The sequence below is a fragment of the Myxocyprinus asiaticus genome, chromosome 18 (assembly GCF_019703515.2).
Source record: "Myxocyprinus asiaticus isolate MX2 ecotype Aquarium Trade chromosome 18, UBuf_Myxa_2, whole genome shotgun sequence".
NCBI classification, from domain to species: domain Eukaryota; kingdom Metazoa; phylum Chordata; class Actinopteri; order Cypriniformes; family Catostomidae; genus Myxocyprinus; species Myxocyprinus asiaticus.
Window position 1 is genome coordinate 465001 of NC_059361.1, and position 17516 is coordinate 482516.

The window sequence follows — 17516 nt, forward strand, 5'->3', positions numbered from 1 at the left end:
GTGTGTGTGTGTGTGTGTGTATGAGTGTGTGTGTGTATGAGTGTGTGTGTGTATGAGAGTGTGTGTGTGTATGATGAGTGTGTGTGTGTATATGAGAGTGTGTGTGTGTATATGAGTGTGTGTGTGTGTATATGAGTGTGTGTGTGTGTATATGAGTGTGTGTGTGTGTGAGTGTGTGTGTGTGTGTGTACAGGTTTTGCTATACTTGTGAGGACCAAGTATTGAGGATCAGCCTGTTCTGTGAGGACATTTGTGGTTGTGAGGATCTTTTGGGTGGTCCTCACTAGGGAAATAACATATTAAATGATGTTTTATTGAAAATGTAAAAATGCAGAAAGTTTTTTGTGAGGGTTAAGGGACACTTTTGTCACCATTGTTTTTTTGGCACCATCATGTGAAGAAAGTGAGTTATTATGATTAACAGTGTTAATATTATTATTTGTATTTTATTTTTTACATTTTGATGTGTAGAAGGCGATCTAACAATGCAAAATTAATGGCAGCATTAAAGTGACAGTAAACCACATTTTTATTTCTTAGAGACAAGTCTTCTCTCTGCTCGAATCATTGGTTTACAAACCCTTAACAAGTTCGACCACAGAACCCAATTTCTGCATGACTTTAAGGGTGCTTTCACACTAGCACTTTTGATGTGCATTCGGGGTCGAATTACATCAAAGTTTAGTTCTTTTGTATAATGCGAATGCTGTTTTTCGAGAAGGGGTGCGACACCCGTACACTGCACCTGAGTCCGCTTGAAAAGGTGGGGTACGGTTCATGTGAACTCCAGTACGGTTCGCTGCTGATATGAACACAGTCGTACCAAATCTCGGAAGTGAACCGCTCGCGATGGCAATTATTCTGGTATAATGCATTTCTCATACCTGCTTGTGTCCAAATAAACCCCCTTCATGGAGCAGCTCACATTCATCGCATCTAATGCAACACATCCGTGAGCTCGCAGCAGACACACGCTAATATTCATCACATCATTGCACATTCAATGCATCTGCGGGAGACAAACACAAGTGTTGTTCTGTGCATGGCAAGTTTTCATGGTAAGACTTCATTTAACACGGTGACGTCTTCTCAAATTGTTGCCTAGTTACAGTGATAAACAGCTGCCGCTTGTACTCCCGTTGATGATGTAATCGGACCGCGGTTCAGACCCAAATAATATGATGTGAACAGAGACCGGGGGGGGCAGTGGGAGGGGGGAGGAAACTAACTCGTGTTCGGTCCAAGCAATCGAACCAAGTGTGAAAGCACCCTAAAAGTGTTCAATAATCTGTCATTCTCACACTCCACCCAAGTTTAAAAATAATGTGTTTAAATTGACGCTGGATGATTCGGCTTTGCACTTTGCTTCATACTCACTTATTACAGGTCATCAATATAAACAAGACGTTTTACTAATCTCAATACTGCAAATGGTGCCCATATAGTATCTTTATATATTTTAAATATCTCTATATTTAAATCCAACTCCCAGGCACAGAACTTCAAATGAGACGAGTCACCCCGTGCCAATAATACTGAGTTTTCAAATTACTCGCCTCACATTGGAAAACAATCTACAAAGCACCAAACCATACGTTTAAGTTAAATTAACATCAGACTAAGGTATTTATCTGGATACGTTGTTTCAGGTGCCTTCTAATTTCACGATAACCCAACCTTAAATGACACTGTATGTACACACACATAAACATGTTTCCTGACATTGCTTCACATATGTTCCCGACATTTAAACTAGCAACCAGTTATGTTCAGGCGTCCGCAGACGCTACATTTACCATGTTACCATGTTTACCATTGGCTCAATACATCCCTAAGCAGCACAAATGTGCCGTCCAGGTGCCGCAACTGCGGCGTCTTTCGGGCCGTATGACAAAACCTCCCACACGCTGCAAACAGCACAAATGCACCATCCAAGCGCAGCAACTGTGGTGTCTTCAGACCATGTGACAAACTCCTACTAAACTGCAAACAGTGTAATGCTCTGTTCATAGGCCACAACCACGGCACATCTTTCAAACCATGCGTCTAAGCATCCACAGTCCCTCCGCCTCCTCTTCCTTCTCTCAACAATCCCAACTCCCTACATGCAGCAAGCCCACCGGATGGATATCCTCTGAAATTTCCACCATTCACACGGCCTGTTTCCCTAGTTCTCCATCGACAACCATTCCAAATGTCTCTCCTTTTCCAGCACAATCCATTTCTCATGCTAACATCCTCCCACCTACTTCTTCCTATCCTTGGGCTACTGGAGCGGATTCCTGCATGAGGCTGCCTTTGCCGACGAACTCCGCCCCAGACCCATTCCTCTCCTCACTTTACCAACCTCCTTCATACCATCCAGCCAACAGGTTGCAGGTTACTCAACAAAGCCAATTTTTACTTGTTTGTTGGAGTAATAATTTAGGGATCCTGATTTCATCAATGTCCTTCTGCAATGACAAACTCCTATAATAAACGTCAAACAAAAACGTTTAAAATGTTGTGAAAGTGAATGTGCTGAGAAGACAGATGTTTAACTGAGTGGCAAATGGCACAGGTGGATGTTCGGTCTGTTATTTTATTTTACAACATCTTTATTTCAACCAAAAGATGAGGCAATACACTTCCCTCATTCTGGATGTGCCAAAATACTCCCTAAAGTTATATGACTAACCCACAGCTTGAAATCTCCTAAATTTGCAGTCCTCTGGCACACACTGGTGGATTGTTGCACTGTCTGGACATAAAAATTGATGAACCTCATTTTTAATCTCGGACAAAAGCTCCAAGTATAGCACTCTGAGTTCGGGCAGACTGTTATATTATACGAAACACATTGCAATTATTAATACAGAGAAACACAGAAAGCACACAGAACTAATGAACGCATTAAACAGTGTCTTTATAGAGTCTGACAGAAACACAAACACACACAAAATGATCCAAACACTCTTTGAGTCATCTGTAATTCTGATGTCTACATCACTGCTTTGTGGAGTATTCTGCCCATGATTCCTCCGCAAACAAAAGTACAGAAAAGGACTACCCACAATGCTTTTCAAACATGACCATCTGGACAGAGCGGGTGGAGGATTAAAAGGGGGCCGTGGAGGGGCGGTTGGGAGCCAGAGAGTTTTCTCTCTCTGAGATAATTACAGGGAGCTGCTGGGACAGACGAATTGAGGGGAGAGATGCTCCAGTCCGGGTTGCCGCCCTTGATTTTCGACATCACCACAGAGCCAAAGTGTGCGGTTGGATCCACAGGGTGGACACTCCAGCAGAGCCACACAAACCCAAACCAACAGCTCTGGCTATATAAAGCACACCAGCTCATCCCAACACTAAACTACCAGCAGAAACACTCAGAAAATTTAATATGACATTCTCTTCTTATGCTGTTTGTGATCATAAAATAAGTCAAACACATCTTTTCTCAAAACATACTTGTGAAGCACACATTTAAAAACAACATGCACCCAAATGATTTTTTTGTATTTTGTCACTGATAACGAAGACGCATCATGATGATAATCAAACGATTTTAAGTCAAACGTACTGTTGATGAAAATACGACAAGATCAAAATACTGCAAGACATTAACAGTGCGCAAGCACAAGAAGAAACATATACTGTAGATAAACATCAGTTTGTAGAAAAAGAAAGATTTAGAAAGATTTAATTAATCTAATCCAATAATCCAGTATATTGTGTATTTGCCCGCTTGAGCTGCGCGAACAGACCGACAAAATGAAGCGTTTTACAAATGGGTTAATTACCTCACTCAAACGCTGTTTATACATGACATTTATCACTGTTTCCACTACATATATACGTACTATTATAACTTATATCTGCACAGACAATGAAGCCAATGAACAGGTGAATCTGAATTTATTTGCTAAGCAGAATGCGTAAATTGCATTGTGAATATGCTGTTTCCACACACACAAACAAAAACACACGCTAAAAGTGTAAAATTGACTAAAATGAATATTTATTACAACAAAAAGCTGTAAAAAAAAAACTAAACAAAAAAGCAACACTGACTGACCCCATTTACTTTGTATTAAATCAACATGAAACTGCATGTTTATATATATATACAGCTCTGGAAAAAATTAAGAGACCACTGCAAAATGGATGTACTATTTATAGGTGTGTGTTTGAGTCAAATGAACATTTTCGTTTTATTCTATAAACTACTGACAACATTTCTCCCAAATTCCAAATAAAAATATTGTTCATGCGTCCTTCACAAAGACGAATCTGCCCGAATCCAGCCTTGCTGAAGGACCCCCAGATCAACACCGATCCCCCATCAAATTTCACAGTGGGTGCGAGGCCTCTCCAGGTCTCCGTCTAACCATTAGATGACCAGGTGGAGGATCGGTGATGATCTGGGGGTGCTTCAGCAAGGCTGGAATAGGGCAGATTCGTCTTTGTGAAGGTAGCATGAATCAAGCCATGTACAAGGTTATCCTGGAAGTAAACTTGCTTCCTTCTGCTCTGACAATGTTCCCCAACTCTGAGGATTGGTTTTTCCAGCAGGACAATGCTCCATGCCACACAGTCAGGTCAATCAAGGTGTGGATGAAGGACCACCGGATCAAGACCCTGTCATGGCCAGCCCAATCTCCAGACCTGAACCCCATTGGAAACCTCTGTGATCAAGAGGAAGATGGATGTCCACAAGCCATCAAACAAAGCCGAGATGCTTGAATATTTGCACCAGGAGTGGCATAAAGTCACCCAACAGCAATGTGAGAGACTGGCTGAGAGCATGCCAAGACGCATGAAAGCTGTGATTGAAAATCAGGGTTATTCCACCAAATATTGATTTCTGAACTCTGAGTTAAAACATTAGTATTGTGTTGTTTAACTTAGCATTGAGGTTTGAAAACACTGCATCTTTTTGGGGGGATAATTTGGGAGAAATATTGTCAGCACTTTATAGAATAAAACAAAAATGTTCCTTTTACTCACACACACCTATAAATAGTAAATCCAGAGAAACTGATCATTTTGCAGTGATCTCTTAATTTTTTCCAGAGCTGTAAAGATATGTACAAAAACATGAACTTATTTAGCAAGCTATTTACTCAATTTCACACAAAACTTTAAATTATATATATATATATATATACAATTAAACCTTCAAACCTTTTTCTAAAAACTGAAGGAAGTAATTATGAGTTTCTGTTTGTAGCTGATTTGACAATGGCTTTTTAATGCAGTGAAATGTTCTCATTCATTCTTCTATCCACAAAAACACTGTGTTATGGGGTAATTTTAGATTTTGATAGTAACTTTTAGCAGCCAAGCATTTTTGGGATTACACAAATGTGCAATTAGTGAATCTAGAGCGCTGCATTTATAACGCGCTCAGCGCATGTTGGCACACCGAACTAGAACTCGAGCACGTCTGTTGAGCACGAGAAGGATTTTAAGCACAGAACCGCTTTTATCATCATCATCATCATCATCATCAATTTTATTTATAAAGCACAATTTAAAAACAACAACAGTTGACCAATGTGCTATACAATGTGTTCACAAGAACTTTTTAAATACAATAAAACCCACAATAAAACATAATACTATAAACCCAAAGACATAAAATAACAAACAACAGAGAACATCACAAGTTGTAGGCTAGAGAGAAAAGATGCGTTTTTTAGATTTAAAAATATGTAGTGTTGGAGCAGTTCTGATAGAAGTCGGTAAGCTGTTCCAAAGTTTAGGTCTATGGCGAACGCTCGATCACCCCTAGATTTTAGCTTCGAGCTCTTGAGCTCTTCCTGGATGGTGTTCACACAAAAGGTCGGAGAGGTAGGCAGAGGCTCGGCCATTTAAGGATTTAAATACAAGCAAGAGCACTTTAAAGTCAATTCTAGAACGGACAGGAAGCCAGTGTAAAGACACAAAAACAGGAGTTATATGCTCACGTTTACGGACACCCATTAAAAGTCTCGCAGCTGCATTTTGAACCATCTGTAATCAAGATTGGAAGAATTGTTTATTCCCAAATATAGGGAATTACAATAGTCCAGTCTAGAGGTGATAAAAGCATGTATCGCTGTTTCGAAGTGCTTTATGAACAGAAAGGACTTCACTTTAGCCAGTACTCTTAGTTGATACTGATTAACTGAGTTAATTTGCTTGTCAAATTTAAGGGCACTATCAAAAATGTTTACACATGTTTTAACCGAAGAGGATAAAACAACAAAATTTAAATGAGAAGTTTTAGGGGCTTCTGAAGAGCCAAACACAATGATCTCAGTTTTACACTCATTTAAATTTAAGAAATTTAAAGACATCCAGGCCTTAACATCAGAAAGAGAGGCAAAGAGAGAGTCTAAGCCATTTTTATGCTTCAGGAGCAGATAAATTTGTGTATCATCCGCACAGCAGTGATAATACAAGCCATGTTTTTCAAAAATAGAGCCTTAGGGAAGCATATAAAGAGAAAACAGTATGGGTGCCAAAACAGAGCCTTGGGGGACCCCACAAGTCAGGGGAGCAATTCTCGAGTGGAATTTTCCTATGTTTACAGAGAAACTACTATTTTTAAGATATGATTGGAACCAACTTAGGGCAGTTCCTCTAATGCCCACAACATGCTCCAACCGAGAAGAAGGATATCATGGTGAACTGTATCGAATGCAGCACTTAAATCTAAAAGAACCAGGAAAACCGAGTCACCAGAATCAGTGGCTATTACATATCTGTTTACTCAGAAGGATAATTACAAATAGGCAGATTTATAGTATTGAAAAGAGTTCTAGGTCTGTGACAATTTTTATCAATAAGATCAGATAAGCACACAGACTTAGCCGATCTGACTGCTTTCTGATACTGAGATTGGGAGTCCTTTAACATTTCATCCCAGATCTGGAGCTTGTCTTTCTTCCATCTTCTTTCAGCCCTTCTGCAAGCCTGTCTAAGAGAGCGAGTGCTATCATTTAACCAAGGCATAGACTTAGGTTTATGGAGTTTAGGCCTTAGAGGAGCTACCAAGTCCAAAATGACAGCAGGAGATGACACAGGAGCAGTAAATAATATAGGTTTATGATCTGAGAAGCTGTAATCACCCAACTCAATGTCCAGCACAGAAAAACCACGAGCCAACACGAGATCGAGTGTATGACCCTGTGTATGAGTAGGGTCTTTCACCAGTTGGACTAAATCAAAAGAGTCAATAAGCCTAATTAAATCTTTCGCCAGAGGGGTGGATGGGGAACACACATGCACATTAAAATCCCCAAGGATTAAAAACCTATCAAACTTAAAAAAGTCAGAGAATTCAGTGAGAAAGTCTTAGATTATAACACCTGAGCTTCATGCATGTGCAGAATATGTGTAATACACTCCAGAGAACAGATCTGCACACATACAGTAAGTGCAGCGAGCAGCACATGCAGGATATTTATTCATTTAATTGACCCATCGCTAAACCCCGTCTTAAAAGCATTTTTGAACAACTGATCTTAGCAACTATTGCCGTCTGTCATTTCTCTGACAAGCGTTTGATTTTTCCCAACGAGAGTCTACAGGAGTATTATGTGTTTGAGTAGTTATATGCAGAATTTTATAGAAATTATCCAAAAAAATGTCAAATAAGTTGTTGCTGGTTCACTTGTAATAGTGACACAAAGTACCGTAAGAGCACATATGCAGTGGGGTTTTTTCTTTCATTCTTTTAAAAAAAAAATCTTTAAATCAATCTCGAGAAGAGCATTTACCTTGCTCCAAGGTAAATTAAAGCTAATAACTCAACATTCATTTATTTATTGATTCAGGCGATAGTAAATAAAGAGTTTACAGCATTAAAGTGGGTGTGTTATGAGACGTTATTAGCAGTTCTGTTCACTTACACTAATGTTATCTGGTGTGTAATCACCATTAAATGATGCTTTTCTCGTTTCAAGAGACTGTGATAAACGTTTGCCTTTATTCTGATTCAGTCTACACAGTTTTCAATCAAATTACTGTGCAATTTAACACTTTCTTTCACAAGAAAAGTCAGATATATATGCTTTACAATGTCACTCTTCATTCCAGTCCACGTAAGAATATTATCAATTTCGTTTCTGAGAATATTTTGCCAAAAACTGCGCCGTTCACGCCAATCTCCCATTCATCCCTATGGGGAGTTCTGCAAAACATGTCAGAGTGAGCAACGGTAATCGAGGAAGGCGGAGCTTAGCGAAGGGTCAATTAAATCGCTGCCCTTGTCATACTGCAATCTGTATTTTATTTTGATCGTTCAGCCCTAAATATGACATTAATAGCAGCCATTATGCATACCTGAAGCACTTTGACTCTCGCTCGCTCGCTCGCTCTCAGCAACTGACCGCTTCAAGTTGGCACAGACTGACCGTAACACAAAAATTGTGAGTCAGAGGGACATGATATAATGTGAGTTTGAGAGGAAGATCTTTATCGGCCGATGCTACAATGTAAAAATATCAAATATCGGCCAAGGTGATATATCTGTGCACAATAAGGCCAGGAATGTGTATTAAGAAAATAAATGGGCTCAAATTTGATTTCATACTGACTTTAATAATTCTCCTGATATTCTGTGCGTAAACACATTTAAATATCTGGTTTTGTAATCTTTCATCAAAATTGAATAACCCTCTCTGCTGACATAACCAAGGCTGAACAGGAAAATATGAAAACCAACAATATCATGGCATCCAATCAAACCTCAATGGATAAAAGTCCCACCCTACATTGTTTCCCGCTGAATATTCCCTTGGTTTCACTTGGAAATTCATCACTTTAAGGGAGATAAATGAGTTGCAAATGCAAATTTCATGCTGTTTTAAGTACTTGTAAGAACTCTAAACTTACCTGTGCTTCTCAGAAAAGAAAAATAGCCGTTTTAGGAATCCATTTATCCAATTTAAACTCTCCTCCTTGCCAAAACTACAAACCCCAAATTAAAACAGCCTGCATGAACTTCGATTTCAGGTGAATGATGGCCATTCCTCATGTGAGCTCATCTATCAGACATCTGGACAGGTTCACAGCAGGTCGAGGAGATGAAGCCATAACTCAGCGCTGGCACCCATCTCGGATCTGGTGTGTGTGTGTGTGGAGATTATGGCATCACAGATATGAGGGCTGCGGGTCATGGCATCCACTCAGCGGTGCAGGTGTCAGGGTCGAGACAGAGAGCAGATTCAGAGCTCTCTGAGCAATAAACAGAACTAAAGTCTGCCCTGAGGGATGACATGTCATAGACCTATATATAATAGAGGAAGCAGCAGAAGAGGGATACAAAACTTAATTAGGGCTGGGTAAAAATATACATTTTCCATTTCCCGATATTGAATCTTAAAAACCCTACATCAATCTTTGACTGTTGGTGTCTGATTTTACCCCTGATTTGAAATATGTTCTTTAATCATAATCCTGACCACCACTTTTGACATTTTATTTCAAGTAGATAGGAGCAGTACATAGAACATAGCTGTCCGGGGGTGTTCCAAAGATGACCGCAGAGTGGCCAGACTCTGGAGATAATTTCTTTCATATGTAAGCAAAATGGACATTATAACTGAAATATAACGAAATTAATTAGAATTGAAATCAAATCAAGAGCTGGTGAATTGAAATAAAATTGAATCGGAAAATATGTATAAATATCCAGCAATAATAGTTGATGTGTATTTATTGATGTTACATTGTTTCGACAACCTTATGCAACACACAATATTTATTTCCATCCAGAGTTGCACTAATTTTTGGCCGAGATCTTGTATTGATGACGGGAGAGTCTAACCACTCCGTAAAGTCTTCTCCAGCACATCTCAAAGACTTTCAATGGGGTTAGGACTCTGTGGTGACCAATTCATGTGTAAAAATGATTCCTCATGCTCCCTGAATCACTCTTTCACAATTTAAGCCCGATGAATCTGGCATTGTTGTCCTGGAATATTCCCGTGCTATCAGGGAAGAAAAAATCCATTGATGGGATAACCTGCTCATTCAGTACATTCATTAACGTTGCTGAGACTCGACCTGACCGATTGAAGTAACCCCGGATCATAACACTGCCTCCAGAGGCTTGTACAGTGAGCACTATGCATGACGGATGCTTCATGTGCTTCCCTTCTTACCCTGACGCGCCCATCGCTTTGAAATAGGGTAAATCTGGACTCATCAGACCACATGACCTTTTTCCATCGCTCCACAGTCCAATCTTTATGCTCACTAGCAATTTGAAGTTGTTATTTCCCGATTAGTCTCACTAACAAGTGGCTTTCTTGTGGCCACACAGCTGTTTAGTTCTCGTCACATTGTGCGTGTGGAAATGCTTTTACTTTCACTATTAAACACAGCCGTGAGTTCTACTGTCGATGTTTTACGATGTGACTTCACCAAGAGTTTTAGTGATCTCCGATCACGATCATTCAAGATTTTTCAGCTTCCGTGAAGCTGACGGTTCACCACTATCCTTCCAGATTTCAATAATGTGTTGGACAGTTCTTAACCCAATTCCAGTCATTTCAGCGATCTCCTTAGTTGTTTCCTTTGCTTGATGCAAGACGATAATTTGCCCCTTCTGAAACACAGTAACAACTTTTCCATGACCACGGGATACGTCTTCTGACATGATTAAGAAATGAGAAGCTACACACTGCATCAGTTAGAGTTAAAAGAATGATTGCCATCTGAAACATATTAATCACTGCAATAATGATCCAATCATAGACTCTTAAGTATCTCAATACACTTTCAAGCCTCAAGTCAAGACAGGCAAGTCCAAGTCATATCACTCGAGTTAACGTTAAAATCATAAAACGCACGTGGAGGACTCCAAATAATATGTGCTTGTAGCCTACTGTTTATATATAATATAAATTAATAAACATAAGAAATGCAAGTATTGGCATTTTGCTCTTAAAATATTCTTAGTTCAGAGAATTTTAAAATATTTAGGCTATGTTTAGCACAAATATGTGAATTATTTAATGAATTACTGTTAAAAATAACTGAAGATATCTAACTTGTATATATGTTTGAGTTTATGTAAACTTCACATTGTGGATCATGGAATATTTCGGACCTTTGGATTCATTCTTTTAATACAACTAAGTGAAATAACAACACAGTACATAACACACAATCATGGTTATTTTATAGACATATACACTGTTTTCATTGAGCCCGCTTCATCTCTGATCTGTGCGTCGGTGTGGTTCTTCTTCCATGAACCGGAGAAGACGTGACATGCAGCGTCAAGTGCCCTCTAGTGGCTGGTGACTGTATACAGTCTTATCAATGTCTGCTGTCATGATTACTGAACACATCTGTCCTGAAATTAATTAATTGATGATCGATAAGATTAATCGATCAAATTATTAACAACAATTAATCGATTTTCGATTCTTAAACAGGGTGTGTTCACACTTGTAGTTCGGTTCTCTTGGTCCTCTTCGTCCAGGCCAAAAATAAAATGATACATTTAGTCCTGGTTCGCTTAGTGTTCACACTGGCATTTTTAACACCAAACCTAAAGATACAAAACTACCTGAAAATTCACAACCTGATTGGACAGCTTTTATGACGTATATTTTGCGACGGAACTTGCCGAACATCCAAAACAATGCTGGCTGCTGGGATAAATGCGCTCATTATATTTATATATGTATATATGGTGGTATTTTTACCAGCTGAGAACAACGAAGAGCTAATAAAATGTGTAAAGAAGTCAAAACAGCAGCAGGAATTCCTCCGTTGCACACACAAATGAAGATATGCTGCAAGGACGGCTGACGGCGGTTCTGACGCCTGTACCGAACTGTAATGGGCAACACAGCTCCTATGATCAGAAGAACCAGGTATGCTTGAGGTCAGTATTAGGCAAATTACTTCCTGTTTTTGGTCCGTTTAGACGTCTTTGGTTCATGCTGCATTCATATATCAATCGAACCGCACCAGAGTTCGTTTGGAAGCGGACCGAGACCCACTATTCAGGCGGTCTCAGTCCGTTTGTTTGGTGCGCACCAAGGTTCGGATGGCAGCGTTCACACTTGTTCAAATGAACCGCACTAACAGAGCAATCGCACCAGAGTTCGTTTTAATCGAACCAAACCTGCCAAGTGTGAACACACCCTTAAAAAGTGCATCATATATTAAAACACAGGATGCAGAGATGAAGATGCATTCTAAAAAAGCAGTTGCTTTAAATAGGAAAAATAAAAAAAATTCCACATCGAATTTTGCTATCATTCTCAGGACAATAACTCCCATTCTCAACATCTTCCAACGCAAAACAGCCAGCAGTCGACTGAAAAAAGGAACCAAATGTCATGCTTGAAAAGTGACTCGGCAATCCAGACATATAATGTCATCGGGATGTATAATTCATGCTGCCTTTGCCATCAAAATTTCACATTTCTCATTTTTGGGGAGCTTTTTGAAACAAATGGTTTGTGCATTACTCTGCTCGCAATATATATATATATATGCAGAACCACTTTGCTAAGTGCTCCGTTTCCTGTCTCCTCATAAAGAATCATAACCCCCATTCCTCAACGCTCTTATTATGCTCCAAAATCACATGCCAACCTCACGTTTTTAATAAAGCCGTTATACGACTATGGATATCTGAAACGTTACAAACCTCAGTCCTCACAAGCCTGTGCTTCAATAGGTCAGTGCGGTGATTTAAAAGGTGCTTCTCGTTTGCACATGTGATATCAGGATTCAGAAAAAAGGCTCTCTCGTTCCCCACCATGTCACATCTGCTCTTTCTCAACACAAATGAAACGCTAACTAGCACAGGGTGTGTAACGCTGTTTCTCTGCTCTCTCCACCTCAGTGAACGCTGCAAAACACAATGTCATTTCTCTTCTAAATGAAGTCTGCGACTAATTACAGACATGAGACGTCTAAAAACAGAAGGTACTGCTGAAATATCAACTCAAAAACACCAACGAAGCACGCAATGTGGCAGGCAGGATTTACAAACACACTCGCTCACAACGTGAAATTAATTCAGAAACTTCCATTGTGTCCCTTAGAAACATTACCATTTCATTTCATTCATTTATTTCATTTATAGAGCACGTTTTACCCTACACAGTAGTCCCAAAGTGCTGCACAACATACACAATATACAGAACTAAAAATAATAAAGATAATAAAACAAGCGAGCCCATATTAATAACGAGACAAATTGAAAGCCACAGAAAGCAGATAAGACTTTAAGCGACCTTTAAAAACAGCAATGGATGTAGTGGCTCTAATTTCCCCAGGTAAACTATTCCATAATCTCGGAGCAACGGAGAATGCACGATCACTTTTTTGCTTAAGACGCATCCTAGGAATGTTTAGAGGCTATTTATTGGTTGATCGTAGCCGAATGACATGGTTTAATCAGTTCTCTAACATAATCTGATGCCATACCATGAACAGCTTTAATAACCCTGTACTGGACAGGTAGCCAGTGGAGAGACAGTAATAATGGCGTAACGTGATCTCTTTTTGGCATTCAAGAGTAGCCTCGTCATTCTGTACCAGCTGAAGTCTTGAGATAGATGCCTGACAAATCCCATTATAAATAACATTATAATAATCCAACTGTGAAAAGATAAGAGCATGAATAACCTTTTCTTAATCATTTATAGAGAGAATCGGTTTAACTTTAGAAATAAAAACAACAACAACTCTCAGTGATGAATCAAAAACTACATCAAGGTTTCTGACTTGATTTTGCACATTTCCAGCCCAACTTCTGTAGCCATACTGCTTACAGTTCGTCCAAAGATCAAAATCTGTTTTCTTTTCATTTAGTTGAAGAAGATTTTCAGCCATCCCGTCTTTAACTTCTTTCAAACAACTCATCAGCAGATCACTAGAGATTTTATCACTTGCTCTCAAAATATACTGTATGTATGTGTGTGTGTGTGTGTGTGTGTGTGTGTGTGTGTGTGTGTGTCGTCTGCATATACTGTATGTGTGTGTGTGTCGTCTGCATATACTGTATGTGTGTGTGTGTCGTCTGCATATACTGTATGTGTGTGTGTGTGTGTGTATCATCTGCATATACTGTGTGTGTGTGTGTGTCGTCTGCATATACTGTATGTGTGTGTGTGTGTGTGTGTGTCGTCTGCATATACTGTGTGTGTGTGTGTCTGCATCTGCATATACTGTGTGTGTGTGTGTCGTCTGCATATACTGTATGTGTGTGTGTGTGTGTGTGTATCATCTGCATATACTGTATGTGTGTGTGTTGTCTGCATATACTGTATGTGTGTGTGTCGTCTGCATATACTGTATGTGTGTGTGTCGTCTGCATATACTGTATGTGTGTGTGTGTCGTCTGCATATACTGTATGTGTGTGTGTGTGTGTGTATCATCTGCATATACCGTGTGTGTGTGTGTGTCGTCTGCATATACTGTATGTGTGTGTGTCGTCTGCATATACTGTATGTGTGTGTGTGTGTCGTCTGCATATACTGTATGTGTGTGTGTGTGTATCGTCTGCATATACTGTATGTGTGTGTGTTGTCTGCATATACTGTATGTGTGTGTGTCGTCTGCATATACTGTATGTGTGTGTGTGTGTCGTCTGCATATACTGCATGTGTGTGTGTGTGTGTGTGTGTGTGTGTGTATCGTCTGCATATACTGTGTGTGTGTGTGTGTGTGTGTGTGTGTGTGTGTATTGTCTGCATATACTGTATGTGTGTGTGTGTGTGTGTGTGTGATCGTCTGAAAATACTGTATGTGTGTGTGTGTATATCGTCTGCATATTCTGTATGTGTGTGTGTGTGTGTGTGTGTGTATCGTCTGCATATTCTGTATGTGTGTGTGTGTGTGTGTGTGTGTGTATCGTCTGCATATTCTGTATGTGTTTGAGAGTGTGTGTGTTTGTGCGTGTGAGAGAGAGAGAGAGAGAGAGAGAGAGAGAGAGAGAGCGTGAGAGCATGTGTGTGTGTGTGTGTGTGTGTGTGTGTGTGTGTGTGTGTGTGTGTGTATATCGTCTGCATATTCTGTATGTGTTTGAGAGAGTGTGTGTGTGTGAGAGAGAGAGAGAGTGTGTGAGAGTGTGTGTGTGTGAGAGAGAGAGAGAGAGAGCATGTGAGAGTGTGTGTGTGTGTTAGTCAAGAGCAAAAGAGAGAGCGAAAGAGAGGGAGCCCATGGATGGTTTTCAATTTAAATCGAAAAATAAATGTAGGATATTATAAATATTGTTTGTCATTCTTATCTGATGTACTTAATCAATGTCTTTGTTTTCATTGGTTATTTTGTTGTGGTAGTCTGTACGGCTCTTTGAAATAACTGAAATAATTTGGCGAAGTGATATGGAACCGTTAATCGGTCAAGACCTGGAACTACTTCATAGTCATGCGTTTATTTGAAAAATAATTGCACACCTTATAACGTCCGTCAACCAATCAGAATGCAGCATTCAACAGACTCCTAGTATAATGAGACTTTTATATTATTTACCATCTCCAGCCGGTTACAGCACATGACATTTTTTTACTTTAAGCCCCAGAAAAAAAAGAAAAAAAAAAACATTCAAAATGACTTTGAACTCAGAAATTAAAAACATGTTTATCGTTTAAGAGATGTATTCCAGTAACTTCCTTGTGTAGTGTATTTTTGAAAAACTTCATATATCTGGAGCAAAATATTAGCATCACATCACTGACCCATTTATTTAATCAAATAAAAAATACTTCATATTTTTAAAAATGTTACATATATGTTACAAGAATGTGATTTTTTTATATCAGTGAAAATAATATATTAACACATATTTCATTTATGTTTTACATATATTGTCATATATCACATTTCTGTATCAGTACCAAAAATCTACCGATTGTTTTTCTTTTTTGTCCATTTTCTAATTTGTAAACTAAAGATGTTGAGTAACTGATGTGTAAAAGAAATGTAATTTGCAGTCATTATACCAGCATTAATATGGGCCATAGTTAATACAGTAATTAGAGTTACATTCTGAATAAATATTAGATCTGCTTCAAAACCTGTAAGAAGCTTTGTCATTTTAGTTCATTTATTTATTTGTTTGTTTGTTTATGATAGTGGTGGCTAATAGAAAGTTCCAACTTTAGTGTCTGAAAATATGAAGTAGTCCAGAAACACTTTATTTATTCAGTGTTTAATACAGAGATGCACGTCAGAAAACATTAATGAGGAGAAACACAATATGAAATGTTGTTTTATGTTTTTCACGACATAAGTAAGCAAGAAGGGGTCTAATTAAATACATGAGTCACTGTAAACTGAAGAATGTAACCTTGGAGACGCATTAATTTCATCGTTTCAACGGCGCGTGACGTCGAGCAGCTTTAATGTTATTATAAACACAATAAATGTGTCATTCTCATGGGATGAAAGAGTAAAACGAGCTCCCGTTCTCCCTATGTGACAGTTATAATGATAGTTAAGAACAAGTGTGAGGAGATATTTTACTGTTTAACTCACACAATAATCACAGTTACACTGTGTCTAATCACAAATAAGCAGCCTGTGATTCTTGTCTTTGACTCGCATAAGTGCAGCACATGTCAAGCACACACATGACAGTAAATATGTCAAACTCTAAGCAGCAGTGATCGCGCGCGACTGTTTGTGTGACACATGTCAATCACAATAAACGAGAACAAAAGCGCCGCTGCTGCACTCGCTGGTTGCTATGAGACCACTGATGAAGCATGTGCACATGTGTGTGATTCATTCATTCATACCTGTCATCATAGCAGAAGTCCGCGTCCAGTGTGTTGACGTACAGGATGAAAGCCGCCGCGCTGCACACAAACACTGCGATCATCTCTCACACACAACAAAAGAGAAGAACCGAAGAAGATATTAAAGCCCTTCTGTGATTTCTGTCCTGTCGAAACACAATATCCGTGTCTCCATCCTCGTGCAGAGTTATCCAAACATCTTAACCCATGTTATTCAAGTAGAGAATCGCGCGGATCCGCTCGGTTAGATTTCACGGTGAATTTACAGTATTTAGGGAACAACCGAGTGTGTTTGAACGTCCTCAGAGCGACTGTGTTGAGATGATGCATACTGGACCTGAATAAACGTCGTGATTGAGCCGCGTGTGGTTAGCTGCTCCAGTGCGCATGCGCCAAACCCCTCCTCCTGACACACACACACACACACACACACACACATACACAAAGACAGACACACACACACACACACACAGACGTACACAAACACACACACATACAAACACAAACAAACACACACACACACAGAGACATACACACACACACATACAAACACACACACAAAACACACACACACATACAAACACACACACACAGAGACATACACAAAACACACACACACACACACACACAATCACACACACGCACATATACAAACACACACAAACACACACACACATACAAACACAAACACACACACACACACACACACACAAACATACACACACTCACACACACTCAAACAGACACACACACATACAAACAGACATACA

General features: G+C 39.3%; 1 protein-coding gene across 1 annotated transcript in view; it reads right to left on the bottom strand.

The window, feature by feature from the left end:
• Window positions 1–17088, bottom strand: part of tmtc2b (transmembrane O-mannosyltransferase targeting cadherins 2b) — a 192921-nt gene extending 175833 nt beyond the window's left edge. Inside the window, exon 1 of the mRNA XM_051724587.1 lies at window positions 16747–17088. Within this exon, the coding sequence (XP_051580547.1) occupies window positions 16747–16829 (83 nt within the window). The 5' untranslated portion in view covers window positions 16830–17088. The remainder of the gene's footprint in view (window positions 1–16746) is intronic.
• Window positions 17089–17516: the final 428 nt, after the last annotated feature.